Source organism: Lepidochelys kempii, chromosome 4 (genome assembly GCF_965140265.1).
Source record: "Lepidochelys kempii isolate rLepKem1 chromosome 4, rLepKem1.hap2, whole genome shotgun sequence".
In the NCBI taxonomy this organism is placed as follows: domain Eukaryota; kingdom Metazoa; phylum Chordata; order Testudines; family Cheloniidae; genus Lepidochelys; species Lepidochelys kempii.
In genome coordinates this window covers 62,458,688-62,477,514 of record NC_133259.1, presented here as the reverse complement: position 1 = coordinate 62,477,514, position 18,827 = coordinate 62,458,688, and the positions used below count along the sequence as shown (strand labels likewise).

At 40.0% G+C, this 18,827-nt stretch overlaps 1 protein-coding gene across 2 annotated transcripts in view; it reads right to left on the bottom strand.

Moving 5' to 3' along the window:
• The window catches only part of ETFDH (electron transfer flavoprotein dehydrogenase), a 29,906-nt gene that overhangs the window by 8,086 nt on the left and 2,993 nt on the right, over positions 1-18,827 (bottom strand). Inside the window, exons 2-9 of one of the 2 annotated variants that reach the window (XM_073341471.1) lie at positions 11,409-11,555; positions 10,189-10,418; positions 9,671-9,752; positions 7,824-7,942; positions 7,446-7,523; positions 3,631-3,807; positions 1,908-2,048; positions 110-253 (exon numbers count right to left, since the gene is read on the bottom strand). In XM_073341471.1, the coding sequence (XP_073197572.1) occupies positions 110-253; positions 1,908-2,048; positions 3,631-3,807; positions 7,446-7,523; positions 7,824-7,942; positions 9,671-9,752; positions 10,189-10,418; positions 11,409-11,555 (1,118 nt within the window). The remainder of the gene's footprint in view (positions 1-109; positions 254-1,907; positions 2,049-3,630; positions 3,808-7,445; positions 7,524-7,823; positions 7,943-9,670; positions 9,753-10,188; positions 10,419-11,408; positions 11,556-18,827) is intronic. The other variant, XM_073341472.1, reaches the window with a different exon arrangement.

Genomic DNA, 18,827 nt, shown 5'->3' with positions numbered 1-18,827 from the left:
TATAACTAGTTCTTGTTACTAGGGCCACAGGGAATTCAGGATAAATAGTTTAGTAGTGTTACAAAAGAAAATGCCCACACCCAAACAAAAACCCCAAACACACCCTTACCTGGAAACCACCTTCATTCAAGGCTCTAGCACCATAGCCAATCCTTTTTCCACCCTCAAAAGTGGGCTCCACACTGGGATGATGCTTCCATCTCTGGAACTCTTTAAATGGGCTCAAATAGGGATTTTGATAATCTAAACCAACCTTTAAAACAAAACATAAAACATGCCATGAATATTAAAATGTGAACATTTCAACAAAAGTTATTTTATACTCCTACTTTAAAGTGCCATATCAGCATTAAAACATGGTATGTTAGGTCCACTTTCATGTTACACCAACTTCATTATATTCAAGATGCAAGAAGCAGCCAAACTATATTCATGGCCTACGTCAGACCCATTAACACTATGCTCAGAACCAAGTCAGAGGACTTCGCTACAAGGTTGTCCCAAAAGTATCTAACCAAGTTGTAACCAGCTCCCATAACTAAGCCAAAGTCCATCCCACTGGAAATAAAATAATCATAATGAAACTGCATTTTTAAACAGTTTGCCTGAACAGTGTGGTTGAAACATAAAACTTCTTAAAAGTCATATGAAAACAATGCTCTGATCACTAGGTATTGCCCAGAGGCTTCTCCTTCGACTCTGGGTAAATAAGTAGTTAGTTTCAGCCACTCATTGATAAATTTTTCAAGCACTACTTTTACATGGCTTAAAGTTGAGTCATTTAACATTTCCAAATGAGTGAAGCATCCATATAAAGCACCAAGGGAACAATGATACAAAGACAGAATGAATGGATTAAGCTAAACTGCACAAAGTCACTCTTCGTATGAAATACGAGTGGCTACATTGGGTGCTAGTGTGCAGTTGCTATTCTGTGCTTTTTCCTGATGTACACAAGACCTTAATACATTGATAAGTGAACTGTTCCCATCGCACCCCCAATTACCATTAACGGAATCCGTCTGTGCCTCCCCTCCATTACTGCACAGCCAAGGTCATCTTAGCAGTGGAGCTTGGAGAGGAACTGGGGCTAGAGAAGGAGTTGGTCTGAGAGAAGAGAAGGAATAAGGGCAGAGTTGGGCTGAGGGCAAAACGGGACTGGAGACGGAAAAGAAAAGGGGCTGAAAGAGGAGGGGTGGAGCAAGTCTGGAAGCATGGCGTTCCCTCCCCATCCCAAGTGGAGCCTGTCCTGGGCCCTGCCGCACGTCCCGCGCCCCAAATGTTCCTCCACACTCCTTAAAGGGGTGGCGTGCCCCACAGTTTGGGGACCACTGCCTTAATGCAAAGGCCTTGTTGCAATAGTCTGGTCTGGAGGTTATGAAGGTATAGAAGATAGAGGCAAAGGGAAAATGGGATTTGGGGGGAAAGTTGTTTATACTACTTAAACAGGAGGGAATACATTTATCCATGATCAGCATGGTAGTACAAGAACCAAGTATTAACAAGATTCTGAAAAAGCTGATACAGTTTGCAAGGGTAATTGAGTACCTGAATGCTAACACACGCAACTGGTCATGCAAACTCATTTACAATTTTACTTGACACCCATCTTGCTCTTATAGGTGATGCAAGCAGCGATATTTGTAGTTATGGTTGCCTAGTACTTCCCATTATAGAAGACCCCATCTGGGCTGAAATTTCCAATGCTGGGTGCCTGCCTTAGGTTGAATTTCTTTGGGAAAATTTTCATATAAATGGTTTAGCATTTCTCAGATAAAGTTTTAAGGAAAAATACATACCTATGCATATGTTAAAATATTCTTACAACTGTTCATCAAGAAGTTCTAGCATTTCCTGCTTTAAAGCAGAAACTTAAAATTTTGTTCTAGTAGCAAACCATTACTTACCACAAACCCAAGAGCTACCAATGGTTCACCTTCATTTAAATGATAAAGAAATGATCCTCCATATGTATGTCTGTCCAAGGGCCAGCCCACAGTGTGTTCCACTCTTCCTGGTTTCCATTTCTTTTCATCAATAAGCCACAACTGGAATAGAGACTACTTTATAATGCAAGTACAGGCTGGACATTTTAATAATGCAATATAAAAACAAAACCCAACTAGAAATGATAGGGACAAGATTGCAAAAACATTACTTTGAATTTTCTACGCTGTGGCATATGATAAAGCTCATACAGCTGAAGACAGAGTAAGGGCAGGAAAATATGCTGAGATGATTTGTAAAGTGGCAATTCAAATACTTTCCTTCCTTAAAACAACTCACATCAGCAAATTCAATGAACAGCATGGTCCTTTGTCCCAGCCCCAGCACCCACCATTAATCACAGAAGAGCCTGCGTTTTGCATCAATTATTTTAATAACTTATGCATGAATGAATGCAAGAAAAGCACAAGCTTACACTAACTATTTATTTATTAAAAGGAAGCAAAAATGTTGGGCTACTTAACAGTGAAAATTCTTCTTAATAACTTCTATACTTGGGAGCTAAAATAAGCTACTATAATCACTTATTTGGAACCTCAAAAGCCAACCTTCTACTAAACTGTACTACTTGAAGTTTTGTAAAAGTTCATATAGTTTCACAGTTTTAAAAAATACAGAAATCTAAAAAATTATTTTGCAGATAATATACATAGTTTGGAGTAGACACTGATGGTTAAAGAACTCAAGTTAATATATGATCAAACTTTGAATATACTTTGTTTAAAACCAACCATTACTTTACCAGTGTAATATATTTGTTCTCAGAAAAAACATTAAAAATATTTTCCAAAAATAAAACCCTAACACAATGTCTTAATTATACGCATATTGAATTAACACTGCAGACAATATGTAGCTAGCACAATTTTGACATCTGCTGTATAGGTCAAAGAAAGTTTCTAGCCATCACTTCACTGTAATGCAACAGGGCACCAGCTAGCTTATATCCCAACATGTCACAGAATAGTCACAAGATTGCTAGGGCTTGCAGACAGCTGTGCCTAGACAGTTTTCCAACTTAGGTGTACCTTTGTTCTCCCTTAATCAGGGACAGCAAGTACTAGGCTAAAAGTGGACCTTAAAAAGAAATACAATTTAAATCAATTTAAAGAGTGAATTTAGTTTGGAAACAAAACCAGATGGATAGTGAAGTGACCAGCACAGCTTCACAAAAATTAAAGAATACCTGCACTGTAAATGGAAAAAAAGAGGAAGGGCAACCAAACAAGACTACCTAGAATTAGTTACGATGTTCAAAAAAATAAAAATAAAATGGCAGCACAAAAGCAAAGGAGTTAATGTCATATCAGAAGTTAAGGTGAGTAAGAAGGAAAAGTACAATAGGGACTAACCCTGCCTTGGCCAGGAGATGGATGTCACAACTTAAACAGGCCTTTTCACACTCCTTATTGTATAATACTAAAATGATTCAAAAGTTTAAAAACTTAACTCTAAGCTCTTGTCAAAATCCACCACTCGCTACTTAAGTGCGCAATCTAAAGCAAAAACCTCAGTTTTAGAAAGCAGTTTATACACACATTTTAAAACAGTCTAGTTTGCAGCAAGTCTTATACTTCAATCATTTAAGCTTACAAGTATTGTGATAAAACTAAGTACAGATACCTCTTTCAGTCCGATACCATAGCTCTGGGGTTGACATTTCTCCCTTAGATTGTATCTGTTGTACAATTGTTTGGCAAGATGTCCATGACAACCTTCTGCAAAGAACGTGACTTTGGCATGTAGCTCCAAACCTCTTTCAAAGATAGCCTGTAAAGCAGAGCACCTGTAGTCACCATGCTGTTTAGATAACATGGGTGAGGGAAAGGGAGACAGAGGTGCTGTTAAGGCACTTTTGGATCTTCCTGATTCTCCAGAGACTGAAGCAGCTGCTGGGCACTTGTCGATGTTACTGCAGCCTTCCCGGGCTTGCCCAGAAACTGCAGCACTGTGTGCTGTGGTCCCACCCCTGAAACACTCCTGCCACCCCACCACCATACTCCCCCTGTGCCAGAGTGTGTGTGCAGGGCTGTCTTCCACAGTTTTCATATCAGGACAATGATCCTCTAGCCAAATAGGGGGCTCTTAGAGCACATTTACACTATACAGGCCCTTTTACCCAGCATCAAGAGGCCAGACTGGAGGTCAGGACCTCACCCAGGTAGCTGTGTCACAGATCCACAGAATCAATGCTGTGCCCCCAGTTTTTAAACAGTCTCTTTGAGGAACCCCTTCAATATACCAGACCCTCAGGGGGTCCACTCTTCTCTCAGGGTAGTATATGCAGCCTCACCATCTCCTGAGACAACCTCTAGGGCTTCAGCCCTCTCACTTCACACTGTGAGCTCTGCTCAGCAAGTCCAACTGAGAGAGACTCCTAGTTAGAGACCTGTATGCTCTTTCAAGGGAATAACACATCTCATCCAATATTTGCAGTGACACTCAAGCTGCAATTTCAAAACTGTGGGGTTTACTAGTCAACTGGAACACAGCACTGGAAGTTAGCACACAGAAATAAAGATTAAAGCACAGTCCATTCTGGTCAGCCCAGTGCAATTCACCAGCCAAGCTTCAGTGAACTCCATTTTCAGGCTCTCTCTCTCTCTCTCTCTGATCACCTTAGTCAGTTCCCAGGTGAGCGTGCCTAGGCTCCTTACAGAAGCCAATTCTTCATTCCTCCATCTCACTCATCTCAGTCTTTTGTTCTTGAGCTGGGGCCTCTGCTTAGCTTCCTTGCTGTGTGACAGAGAAAAATCTCTTCCTTCTATGTCCTTGTTTGCTAGGTGTCCAGATCCTGGTAACAGGGTTTTCCATTGTCTTTTTGGATTTTCCTCTGATGTGGGTTGGCCTGGGCCAGTCCTTTTTAATGACCCATTCAGTCCGCTCAGCTAGGCAACACTCACCCACACACCTATAGCTCTTTAGCCTTCCATAAAAGCAAGCTTAATCCTTCCCATCTTTCACTCGGTAGCCAGGCCAAGTATGAGGAAACTGAGGCACAAATAGGATTAATGAAAAAAAATATTACAAAAAATTCCTACTTTGTCACAGCATGTCATTCCGCTGCTGACCTTCCACTGCATGACATTTTGTCCATTGGTTGGATGGAATAGGATTTAGTATAAAACTTGACATCTTCTTAGCATATGCGCAATGTACCTCAGGACCAGGATTCATCACTGAATTGTGTGTGCTAGATGGATCATTAGCTTTCCCAGCCTGGGCCAGGCACTGACAGGGTGTGTGACGTGAACGCTGATCCATGCCCAGCAACATCTTCTTGGATGGATCTTGTGATAGTCAACTATGATGAAGTGTCTCCAGTTCATACACGGGACTTTTAGAGATCAGTACCCTGGGGCTGGGTTCATAAGTGAAAAAGAGATGAAATGATCCAAACAAATTATTGCTCAAATCTGGTATGCTGAAATACACAATGAGATCTTACTAGGACTGGATATTAGCCGGAAAATAAGTCAACCAAAAAAAAGATCTGGTGCAAGATAAGTTTGGATATGTAGAATCCAAAACTAAATATGTTATTTTAGTAGTAATTGCCTTTGTTACCATAAAAGTGGTATTAATATGTTTGTAGATGTATTATATTATGGAAAAACTCAAATATTTTAGAAGGAATTAAATTAGGATTTAAAAAAAATTCTCCCAGGAGGTGGATTAATAGTTTTCTTTCAGCATTTTTGTCAAAAGGATATTATATATATCTCCTACCCGAACTCAAAAAAATGGTATTGAAATTTTTTATTTGACTTAATTTATTACAGTTTTCTCACAGGGCATTGGGGATGGAACTAAAAGTACTATGTTCCTTGTATACTGGCTTAGGGGTAGGTAAGTGCCAGTTTTTGCTGGAACTTTCCCCACTTTCTGCATTTCTGATTGAGAAGCAGAAGGTGAACTGTATTTACAGCATACAGATGACTAAGAATGGACTTGTTACTTTTGTTAATATGACTATGCATGCATATGGTGCAGTTTCACAGAAGCCATGTCCTTGCTAAGATAACGGCAGTTACATAAGTTATTTAATTATGGTTTCTAAGTGTAGACATCCTACATTATCTAGGTTTCAAATTTATAAATTTAAGTAACAAAAAATGTTTTGCAGTTAGCATCTTTCTCCTGCACCTATAAAAGAACAAATGCTTGTTTTATTGTATATTTATGCCATCGCCGTCACATATTTTAGTTAATTTGTACTATGGTTGTGTGTTGAGGCTCCAGTCATGGATCAGGGCCCCATTAGTTAGGCACTGTTCTAAGACAAACAAAAGACATTCCTCGCCTCAAAGAGCTTATAATTTTAGTAAATTTACTGATCAAGGCCCTGATCTTGCAGACACTTGGACATCTTTAACTCCATCCATTGTGAGCTGTACAGCTGACTTCAATGGAACTATTCACCGAGCCTAAAATTAAAGACCTGTGCAAGTGTTCCGACAAAGTGGGTATTCACCCATGAAAGCTTATGCTCCAATATGTCTGTTAGTCTATAAGGTGCCACAGGACTCTTTGCCACCTGCCTAAGTGTTTGTAGAATTGGGACCCTAAACATTAAGGTTAATAAAAATGTTTGTCAAAAGAGAGAGAAATTTCTGAATAAGTGGTGCAGTTTTCTTACAACTCATAGAAGACGTTCTGTTCTTTTCTACAGTTCCTAGGTCTGGGGCTCTTTACATCAGGAATAAAATCAGGCTTTCAACTACTGCAACAAATGTGAATATTACTGGTACCATCTACTGGTGAAAATATAGAATTGAAAATAATTTTAGCTATTTGGGGTAACAAAGGGAGGTGACAGTTGTTCTGTTTGAATTATTTCAAGACGAGAGTGTAGTAAATATATGATTTCATGGTCAACTATTTTAAACGTAGGAACCTTGGCCTCCTTATTAGCAGGAAAAGCACATTTTGAAAAGTGAACAAAAAAAAAAAAATACTCCAAAGGAGGAAACACTAAGTGGATACAGACAGGTACCAGACAGGCAGGAGGATTCATCCAGTAAGCACCTTGCCCACAAAAGGCAGATGGGATGGAGTCAGCAAAGTACAACAAAATTGCAAAAAGGGCAGAAGGCAGCAATCAGTCATTAGAACAACAGTGTTTTGTATTTTATGAGTTACCAGTTGGACAGATCTCTCTCCCACTCACCTTCATGACTTCTTCCATTCAGTCGCCTCCTTCCTCCCACTTCATCCTTCCAGACGCCACCTCTGGCCAAACAGACCTCTCCGATTTTCATTCAAATCCCTCCTTAAACAATTCCTCCTTCTCTGAAGACTTTCACTGATAATCCCAGGGATTTTTGGTTTGTTTGTTTGTTTTAAAGGTATAACACCAAGCACAACAATGGCACTAGAATGACATATGTAGCAACTACAGAATTGGACCTTTATCTATTAAAAAGATAAGTACTCACTTTAGGTGCTCCATCCTTTTGAATGCCTACATCATTAGTGGCAATCCCTTTCACACTGCCATCTTCATGAAAAAGAACCTATGGAAATATTCAAACATCATCTATTTTAAAGACCTGTCATTTTAAGCCCATTTCTAAAATTATTTCCAAATGCAGAAAACATGGAGGTTAAAAACCCAAACCTTTTAACTAAGGGCTCAGTCTTGAAAACAATGGGATTAATCATGTGCTTAAATGCTCTGCTGGATTGGAGACAGAGTATTCAGGAATTTGCAGAACTGAGCCCTAATTTTTCAAGCATTTCTGTGTAATATGGGTCTTGCTAAAAACCAGAAAATTAGTCTAAAATCTCTCACACACAAATAGTTATGTTATTACCTCAGCTGCTGCATAGCCTGGATACACCTCAACACCCAAAGCTTCTGCTTGCTCACCCAGCCAATTCACAAAGTGCCCCAGGCGCACTATATAATTCCCATGATTAGTCATTGGAAGGCCTGGGCAAAAGGGAGAAGTACACCACAATCTATTCAGGTTTATGAATTAAAATATATACATATACACACAGGAGATGTACATGCTTAAAATGTAATACTTTTAAAAATACAAAAGTTTGGTTTAATGCAATATACTAGTATCTTTTTGCTATGATTGCTATCTCTATACAGAGATATTGTGTGAGTTTTAATATGTACAATCTACCTACCGTATATACTCAATCATAAGCCGGTTCGTTTATAAGCCTACCCTCCCCCAAGATGGATAAGTAAAAATGGTAAAAACTGTATGACCCTTTCATAAGTCGATCCTATATTTCAGAGGTTGGCAAACTTCGGCTCCCGGACCGTCAGGATAAGCTGCTGGCGGGTCGGGACATTCTGTTTATCTGGAGCGTTCGCAGGCACGGAGCCCCTCAGCCCCCAGTGGCTGCGGTTTGCCATTCCCAGCCAATGGGAGCTGAGGGAAGTGGCGCCACTTCCTGCAGCTCCCATTGGCTGGGAACGGCAAACCGCAGCCGCAGGGAACTGCAGGGCTCCATGCCTGCAGATGCTCCAGGTAAACAAAACGACAATGGATTAGATATTCAATTAAATGATTTCATAGAGTTTTAAATCATCAAATTTTGGTGTAGACCCATTTATAAGCTGTCAAGGTTCCTCCCCCACTCTGAACTCTAGGGTACAGATGTGGGGACCTGCATGAAAACCTCCTAAGCTTACTTTTACCAGCTTAGGTTACAACTTCCCCAAGGTACAAATTAATTTTATCCTTTATCCTTGGAATAACCACTGCCACCACCAAACTCTAACTGGGTTTACTGGGAAACGTAGTTTGGACACTTCTTCCCCCCCCCCAAAATCCTCCCAACCCTTGCACCCCACTTCCTGGGAAAGGTTTGGTAAAAATCCTCACCAATTTGCATAGGTGACCACAGACCTAAACCCTTGGATCTGAGAACAATGAAAAAGCATTCAGTTTTCTTACAAGAAGACTTTTAATAGAAATAGAAGTAAACAGGAGTAAAGGAATCACCCCTGTAAAATCAGGATGGTAGGTACCTTACAGGGTAATTAGATTCAAAACATAGAGAATCCCTCTAGGCAAAACCTTAAGTTACAAAAAAGACACACAGACAGGAATATCCATTCTATTCAGCACAATTCTTTTCTCAGCCATTTAAAGAAATCATAATCTAACGCATACCTAGCTAGATTACTTACTAAAAGTTCTAAGACTCCATTCCTGTTCTATCCCCAGCAAAGCAGCATACCAACAGACACAGACCCTTTGTTTCTCTCCCTCCTCCCAGCTTTTGAAAGTATCTTGTCTCCTCATTGGTCATTTTGGTCAGGTGCCAGCGAGGTTACCTTTAGCTTCTTAACCCTTTACAGGTGAGAGGATTTTTCCTCTGGCCAGGAAGGATTTTAAAGGGGTTTACCCTTCCCTTTATATTTATGACATAAGCCGACCCCCGCTCTTTGATGCGTCACCTTTTTACCAAAAATATTTGGCTTATGAATGAGTATGTACAGTACTTCTATTCCCATCATTATAGTTTGTGTACAAAGTTGCTAAAAAGCAGCTGATGCAGTATTGCTTGCCTCGCAACATATACCATAGTTTCTTCTTGAAAATATAACATAGCCCCGATGAGCTTTTTATAACTATATTAAGCCTTAGGCCTGTTTTTTCAGTAAGTGTTCTAGCTTTTCAACAAGCTGTACCTGGAAGAATTGGCACTGGAATTCTGGAATTCTTTGTTAAAATCCCAAATTTGTCTTCAGTTACTGGAGTCTGAAGTGGAGCCTAAAAATAAGAAAAGTCATCACTGAACACTATTTTTGCTACTTGTCAAGAAGCAGACATTTTCTCTCCCTCTCAAGGAGCTAATTAAAGAACTAGTGTAGTATGACGCAAAGACATAATGGTCTTGTGAGAAAATTTCATGACAGAGAGGTAAAACACAGAGTCTCAGGCAGAATAATATTCAGGTAAAAAGTCAACAAAATTAATACTCCTCAACTATTGGAATTCGCTTTTGGCAGTGGGCTTCCCTCCCCGCAAACAAACAGTTCCTTTCTTATCCAATAATTTTTTACACAACAAACAAAGGAAAAAACTGTGCAATGAAAGATGATATTTATAAATCATCTTATTTAGAAATAATATACAGAGGTGCAGCATGGAGCTTGATACAAAGTTTGTTTCAAGTTAGAGATGAATCATGATTAAGCATTCATACCCCTCGCTCCTTCCAGTCCGGTAAGAGTTCTTCCAAAGCTCGTGGTTCAAGACAAGCACCAGAAAGTGTATGTGCACCGATCTGAGCAGCTTTCTCCACCAAGCAAACACGAACTTCTTTGCCATACTCATTGGCTAACTGTTTAAGTCGAATAGCTGCAGAAAGACCCGCAGGGCCTGCTCCAACTATAACAACATCAGCTTCTTCTGCAAATCTTTCCATGTTCACCCCTTTAATAGAGCAAAGTATGATATAGCAATTTTGTCCAATAATACAGCTCTCTCGCCATTCTCTTCCCCTCTCTCTCTAAAGTTTATTGTTTTGCTTTGTCATATCAGCCACTAAGTATCAAAATACTGTCACCTTGAACTAAGGTGGGGCTAATATTCAACAGGTTTGAACATAATGTACATGAGCAGCATTTTAATTGTGCTTTTGCCTAACGTTTGGAATATAAAACTAAGCTTTTGCTAATAAAGAGGGACACAGAAAGAACTTTAGATTCTAATCTCCAGTGCTCATGCCATCCTAGAATGCTTAAAATAAGGGCCCAGATCTACGCTCACTTCTTAGGTGTGCTTGGTACAGCTCAGGAGAAAAGAGGGGGGAGAAGTGCCATTAAGCAACCTTTAACAGTCCTCCTTCTTCCCACCTTCTTCTGATGCTGGGAATGCTGGTCCAGTCCCAGGTATCTGCTGCTTTGCTCTAACAGTCAGGGGTCCCCATGCGCTGTTCTGGCAACAGGGATTGTTGTGACATAAAGAGGACCCAGTCACACCCACTTTCTCCAAGGAGCTGCTCAGGTTAGTGAATTTATAGATTAAGATAGTATAAATAAATATCTTATTTGCCCTATTTCATCATGATCAACTCATAAGACCACATTACAAAAGCAGAAAAATACATAGCCTGACTGCAATAAGGTCATAAGATAAAGACAGATGTTAACTTTTTGGTTTGTATGTCTATAGCTACAAGATCGATTTACACATTTGCATCCTGAAGTCTCATACTTTCTTAGTTTAATTAGGAGCAAACTAAATATGATCAGTTCTGCTGCACTAAAGCTGACCATCGTAAGCAAGCAACCATAAAATGTTATCTGAATCTTTAGTATTGCACTTAACAGCATCTCTGTAAAATAACTATGCTGTAACGTTTAAAAATGCCTGCAATTAATATAGACAAATCGTTTTCTTAACATGCAATTTTTCATTTACCTTCCCATCGTTTGTCTTTGTTCCGAGAATGAATAGTATAGTGTGTAGTGATTCGAGGCACAGAGGAAGTAGAAGCCCATCTTGCAATACACAAAGGCGGTAGAATGTCTTTCTTTACTGACTTTAAAGCACGCAAACAATGATGTGCTGTAAAAAAAAGGACAACTAGATTTGCTGAATCATGTAACTGTTGACATAGATAATAGTTAACAAAGGCTTGAACCCATGTTTGTTTGTTTGTTTGTTTTTTTTAAATCTTGAGGCTACTCAGTACAGAAAAATCCTAAACAAATTAATAAATCATGACCCTACTCTATGTTTCAGGATTAAAGATAGGAAGTTGACTGCAGTAGGTATCATTCCACCTGATAGTACATGATACATTTTGCACCATCATACTCCCATTATCAGGAAATAGTAATAGGAAAACAGTGCCCAGAACATGGAAAAAAGAGTTAACATTACTTTTTAAGGCTATATCTACATTGCACTTTTGTTGGTAAAACTTTTGTTGGTCAGGGGTGTGAAAAAAAACACATACCCCCAACCAACAAAAGTTTTACCAACAAAAAGAGCCAATGTGGACAGCGCTTTGTCAGTGGGAGATGCTCTCCTGCCGACAAAGCTACCACCGCTCCTTAGTGGTGGTTTTATTTTGCCAGCAGGAAAGTGCTCTCCTGCCAGCGATGAGCGGCTACACGAGAGATCTTACAGCATCACAGCTGTGATGCTGTAAGGTACACAGTGTAGACGTAACCTTAATTTCAGCTGTTAAATTTGGGATATTTACCCTTCTAGCATCTCAAGTATTTATTTCCTGTTTTGCTAGGGTTTTCTCCTATTTTCTCGTTCCTGTGTTCCTTGCACAGAGTTCGCCTGTAGTTTTATAACAGGCTTAATTTCCTCTACTTGTTTCTACGGTTAGTAATTTTAGAGAAAAGTAATTAAGTAGAGAGGGAAGAAACTTCTATGGCTGCCATATATGGCAGGCTTGAGGGATCAGAAAGATGAATTTCATATTAACATAGAGTCTTTGTTCATATTTTAGAGCATCCACCATCATAATATATTCATTCTGTAATATGAATGACCTCGCCGTCGGCGGAACCCTATTTGAACATCGTAAAATTCACAAGCTGACATGGTGTTCTCCAAATGGCAGAGATAAGAACCAGATTGACCATATCATGATCAGTGGCAAATGGTGACGCTCACTGACAGATGTGAAAGTGAGAAGGGGTGCAGATGTTAGCAGCGACCACCACCTTGTGACAGCCTCCATCAAGCTAAAACTGAGAAGTGTGGGTCCACCAAACAAGGGACATAGACGTTATGATATTGACAAGCTAAAGTCCCTTGCAATACAGAAAGCCTTCGTTCTGCAGTGAAAGAACAGGTTTCAAGCACTTGCAGACCTTGATGAAGAGGAGGAGAATGCAAATGAGGAGATCAACAAGAAGTGGGACAAAGTAACAGCAATTTATAAACAGAACAGTGAAGCCTGTCTAGGCTACAGGAAGAAGAGAAGGAAGGATTGGATTATACCCAACACATGGAATGCCACAGAAACCAGACAAGTCCTGAAGAAAAAAGTTTTAGACACAAAATCCCAGAAGCTAAAGGACAAATACCACGAGCAGTATAGCAAGGGTCAAATGCTTTGTGAGAGCAGACAAATGGCATTGATAATCTGGCAACACAAGCAGAGGATGCAGCTGCTTGTGATGAACCAGGAACCGTCTACAAAATGACACAGCTTATCTGTGGTAAATGGCAGACACAAACAAGCACTCATCAAGAGCAAACAAGGACACCTACTAACAACCGAAAAAGAACAAGAAATGCGCTGGACAGAGCATTTCAAAGAATTGCTGAACAGGGAGCCACCTAAAGAGGAAGCAAACATCCAGGAGGCAGAAGAAGATCTTGATATCAACACAGACAGCCCAACTAAGGAAGAGATCATTCAAGCCATCAAATCTTTAAAAATAATGAGAAAGCTCCTGGCAAGGATAACCTGAATGCAGAATTGTTCAAGGTAAATCCTAAATTAGCAGTATCAATCCTGACCCCTCTGTTTACATCAATCTGGAAGAGCGAAACAGTGCCAGATGAGTGGATCAATGGGATTATAGTGAAGATACCAAAGAAAGGAACTCTCAGTGATTGTAATAACTGGCGTGGTATAACACTTGTATCTGTGCCAAACAAAGTATTGTGTAAGATCATAGTCCAGCGTATATCAGAGGCAGTTGATAGTGTTCTCAGAAAAGAGCAAGCTGGCTTTCGGAAAGGGCATGGATGCATAGACCAATCTTCACTCTACGAAACATAATTGAACAGTGCTTAGAATGGCAACGGCAACTCTACATAAATTTCATAGACTTTGAGAAGGCTTTTGATAGCATTCACAGGACTAGCCTATGATGCATTCTGCAGGCATATGGAATTCCTTTCTGTATAATTGTCATCAAAAGCTTCTGTTTCAACTTTACATGCAGTGTTGATCACAGTGAGCTCAGTTTTGAAATCAAAACAGGAGGATGTCAGGGGTGTGTCATGTCTGCAATCCTCTTCAATATTGCCATCCACTGGGTAATGTGGGGAACAACAGAAGACATGCCAAGAGGCATTAAATGGACACTTCTCATCCCTTGAAGAACTGGACTTCACAGATGAGGTCACTGTCCTATCACATACCCAACACAATATACAAGAAAAAGCAATTTGACTCAACGCATTCAGCCAACAAATTGAACTGACAATCAATCGCAATAAGACAGAAATCATGACCTTTAATACTGCCTCATCATCACCAGTATGGATAGATGATCATGTTCTCACCAATGTAGAAACATTCACATACTCGGGCAGCACCATCAGCCAGGACAGTGGAACAAGCCAGAACATCTGGAACAAAATTAATAAAGCCAGGAACACCTTCAGGAGCTTAAATACAGTCTCAGAGTAGCAGCCGTGTTAGTCTGTATCCGCAAAAAGAAAAGGAGGACTCGTGGCACCTTAGAGACCACACCACACGATCCATTGTCTACAGCCAAGCTCTACGATACAACCGCATTTGCTCCAACCCCTCAGACAGAGACAAACACCTACAAGATCTCTATCAAGCATTCTTACAACTACAATACCCACCTGCTGAAGTGAAGAAACAGATTGACAGAGCCAGAAGAGTACCCAGAAGTCACCTACTACAGGACAGGCCCAACAAAGAAAAGAACAGAACGCCACTCGCCATCACCTTCAACCCCCAACTAAAACCTCTCCAATGCATCATCAAGGATCTACAACCTATCCTGAAGGACAACCCATCACTCTCACAGATCTTGGGAGACAGGCCAGTCCTTGATTACAGACAGCCCCCCAACCTGAAGCAAATACTCATCAGCAACCACACACCACTCAACAAAAACACTAACCCAGGAACCTATCCTTGCAACAAAGCCCATTGCCAACTGCGTCCACATAGCTATTCAGGGGACACCATCATAGGGCCTAATCACATCAGCCACACTATCAGAGGCTTGTTCACCTGCACATCTACAAATGTGATATATGCCATCATGTGACAGCAATGCCCCTTTGCCATGTTCATTGGCCAAACTGGACAGTCTCTACGTAAAAGAATAAATGGGAAACAAGTCAGACATCAAGAATTATAACATTCAGAAACCAGTTGGAGAACACTTCAATCTCTTTGGTCACTCGATTACAGACCTAAAAGTTGCAATTCTTCAACAAAAAACCTTCAGAAACAGACTCCAACGAGAGACTGCTGAATTGGAATTAATTTGCCAACTGGATACAATTAACTTAGGCTTGAATAAAGACTGGGAGTGGATGGGTCATTACACAAAGTAAAACTATTTCCCCATGTTTATTCCGCCTCCTCCCCCTGCTGTTCCTGTCAACTGCTGGAAATGGCCCACCTTGATTATCACTACAAAAGGTTCCTCTCCCCACCCCCCCTCTCCTGCTGGCAATAGCTCACCTTAAGTGATCACTTTCATTACAGTGTGTATGGTAACACCCATTGTTTCATGTTCTCTGTATTGTATTTTCCACTGAACGCATCCGATGAAGTGAGCTGTAGCTCACAAAAGCTTATGCTCAAATAAATTTGTTAGTCTCTAAGGTGCCACAAGTCCTCCTTTTCTTTTTGTAAATACAGTCTGGAAATCATCAAAATACAAAACCAAAACCAAACTCAAGATTTATAAGAGCTGTGTACTTCCAACACTACTTTATAGTGCAGAATGCTGGGGAATGAGAAAGTATGACATGTCCAAACTCTCTTCATTCCATACAACCTGCCTCAGAAAAATCCTCCGTATCTTTTGGCCTAGAACAATCTCAAACCAAGATGTATTGGCACAGTGCAGCCAAGAGGATCGGAGCACCATCATTGCCAGGAGACGCTGGAGATAGATTGGTCATGTGCTTTGGATGGAAACTGATATCACCAGAGTAGCAATCAGATGGACACCTAAAGGCAACAGAAAATGAGGCTGCCTGAAAACAACATGGCGAAGAGCTGTGGAAGCTGAGCTGAAAAACCTGTGGCACGGCTAGGGAACCACTGAAAGACTTGCCAGAAACAGACAGGAGTGGAGGAAACGCCAGAGGCGTAATAGGAATATGATGAGTATGACGACCATCATAATATATGAGCATCAAAATCAGGATTTATTCTTGCATATAGGACTCCATAATGGACCCTGCTTCTGCCATCCCCAATTTTGGTCACTAAAGTTGGATTTTTAAAAACGTACAGTATACAGATGTGACCAGTTTTGCTGTAGCTCAGACACTAAAACATAACCCAGTAGAATAATAAAGAAATATAAGTTCAAATAATAGAAAAATAACCATAACATTTCAATGTCAACTAGCCTATTGTGTAAGGACAAACAATATTAGTTGCTTAATCCTTAAAAGGAAAAAGAAAGTTGAGCTAAGTTAGAACTCAAGAAAGTCTTAACTCTGAAAAACTAGTCAAAGTACAGGGATGGGCTAGGCAACTTTCCCCACATTGCTCCATAAACTCAAAGTATAACTAATCGAACATTCTGGCTAGTCTTCTCCTAGGCCTTTCTTCACCAGAACTTTCAACCATCTTTGTGCAGTTTTGTGAGACCAGAGAACCTGAGTCGCTCAGAAAAGGCTAGGATTGATTGTTTCTATTTTTAAAAAGGCAGTTTTTAGTTTACTACTACTAATAGAGAGATTGGTATAACTACCAATCTTTGAAACCAGGTCTTTATTCATTAGGAAGTTATCTAGTCTGTTTATTCTTTACTTGAAGTTGTGATCTGTACTTAACAGGCAGCTGTTCAATCATAAAAACAAAATTATGACTTCAAATGAGCAATAGGCAGTCAGACTACATGAACTCCTAAGTAATCACATACTATTTTCATGCCAATATCCCTTGTAATAAAGCCACCAACCCAGAATACATGATACAGCAGCAGAACTTTTTCCGAAGTTTTCCATTTTCCAGAGTTATGAATAGCACTGAAAGCATGATCATGTATACAGATGGTGACACAGACCATGTCAAAGTGAAGAAGCCTAAAATATAACCTTTTATCAGTTTTCAAAATGCATAGAATTCCTTTTGTGTTCTTTTTAGTCCAAACAAATGCTTCATCTCTGTGATTAAAACAGTCCTCACAGACCCCACAATCAAAAAGTCCTAGAGCTAACAATAGTATGCACATACAAAAGAAAAACATATTGTACGGAAACATTTCAATTTCAAAGTTCCAAAGACTTACAGTAAACATCAACATACAAACAAAAAAGGGTTACAAAAATTTAAAATACCTTCAATCTGTAAGTTTGTTTCATACTGTACCTGAACATACATTAGTGAACGCTAGATGGGCAGCTAGTCCTTGGCTGTAGGCCTCAACAAAACTTCATGATCAACAGTAAAAATTTAGATTGGTTAAAGCAGTGTTTCCCAAACTTGGGATGCCGCTTGTTCAGGGAAAGCCCGTGGCAGGCCGGGCCAGTTTGTTTACCTGCTGCGTCCGCAGGTTTGGCCAATCGCAGCTCTGGCCTGGCAGGTAAACAAACCAGCCGGGCCTGCAAGGGGCTTTCCCTGAACAAGTGGCGTCCCAAGTTTGGGAAACACTGGGATAAACTATACTTTGTTTCAAAGGTAAGGTTTACACATACAGTAAACCCTCAACTGTGCTTTCTAAACATTACTGCAAGCACAACAAAATCCTGATGGTGGTCAGAAGCAAATGCCCCCAGTATAAGTTTTCAATACTTAAAAAAAAGACCTTATTCAGAGAGACTATTATATCACATACTTATTATAAAGATAATATCCCCTTTTCACAAGTAATAACGTGGAGTATAGCCTGAGGACTATTTTCCCTACATCACTATGCAGAGGAATTGGTAAATGTAACATGAATGAATAAATATAGGAGAGTGCAAAAGTGAAAGAATAGTACCTTGTTCTGGTTCAAAAGATTCAGAATATTAAAAGTTGATTTACCTGGTATTATTCTAAATGAAATAAATAAATAAATCAAGCATTGGGTCATTTTGAACATAATGGAAATAAAAGGAATTCTGGACCCAATCTTGTTATGTGTCATGAAGCCAATGGCACATAACAGGCCAATGCCTGTGAGGACTCCAGGATCAGGTCAAGTTAGTTCCTTTCAGGCTAAATGCACAAGAGGGGACTTGAAATACTCAAAGTGTACTAGTTTAACTACCCAGATTCATGTAACCATTCAACATCTTGGGAGCTGGAGGGGGATATGAGGAAGAAAGGAGTTGGAGATTGGAGGGGATAGAGAAAGGAGGAAGATTTGCTTGTTACACCATGAAAAACTGCTTAATAGTTTAAATCAGGCTGAACTTGGATTAGATTTTTACATCTAGAAATGCCCTAGAATTTCAGACCCTATCTTATGGTCCCATATCTTCATATAAATATTGTGACGGGTTGGATCACAGAAACCCCCTTGGGACTGCCAACTAATGTGCTTTGACTACCTCTCAGTCTGTTTTCCCTGCCAGCTTAGGACTTCAGTGCCCTGCCTGGTTTGAGCCAGACACGCTTGCCTGATGGTCTGAACCATGCCCCCCAACAGCTGCAGGCTTAACTGAAAACAGCTTAAGAAGCGTTCCTGTCTCCAACACTCAGATGCCCAACTCCCAATGGGGTCCAAACCCCCAAATAAATCCATTTTACCCTGTATAAAGCTTACACAGGGTAAACTCACAAATTGTTCGTCCTCTATAACACTGATAGAGAGATATGCACAGCTGTTTGCCCCCCTCCCCAGGTATTAATGCATACTCTGGGTTAATTAATAAGTAAAAAGTGATTTTATTAAGTACAAAAAGTAGGATTTAAGTAGTTCCAAA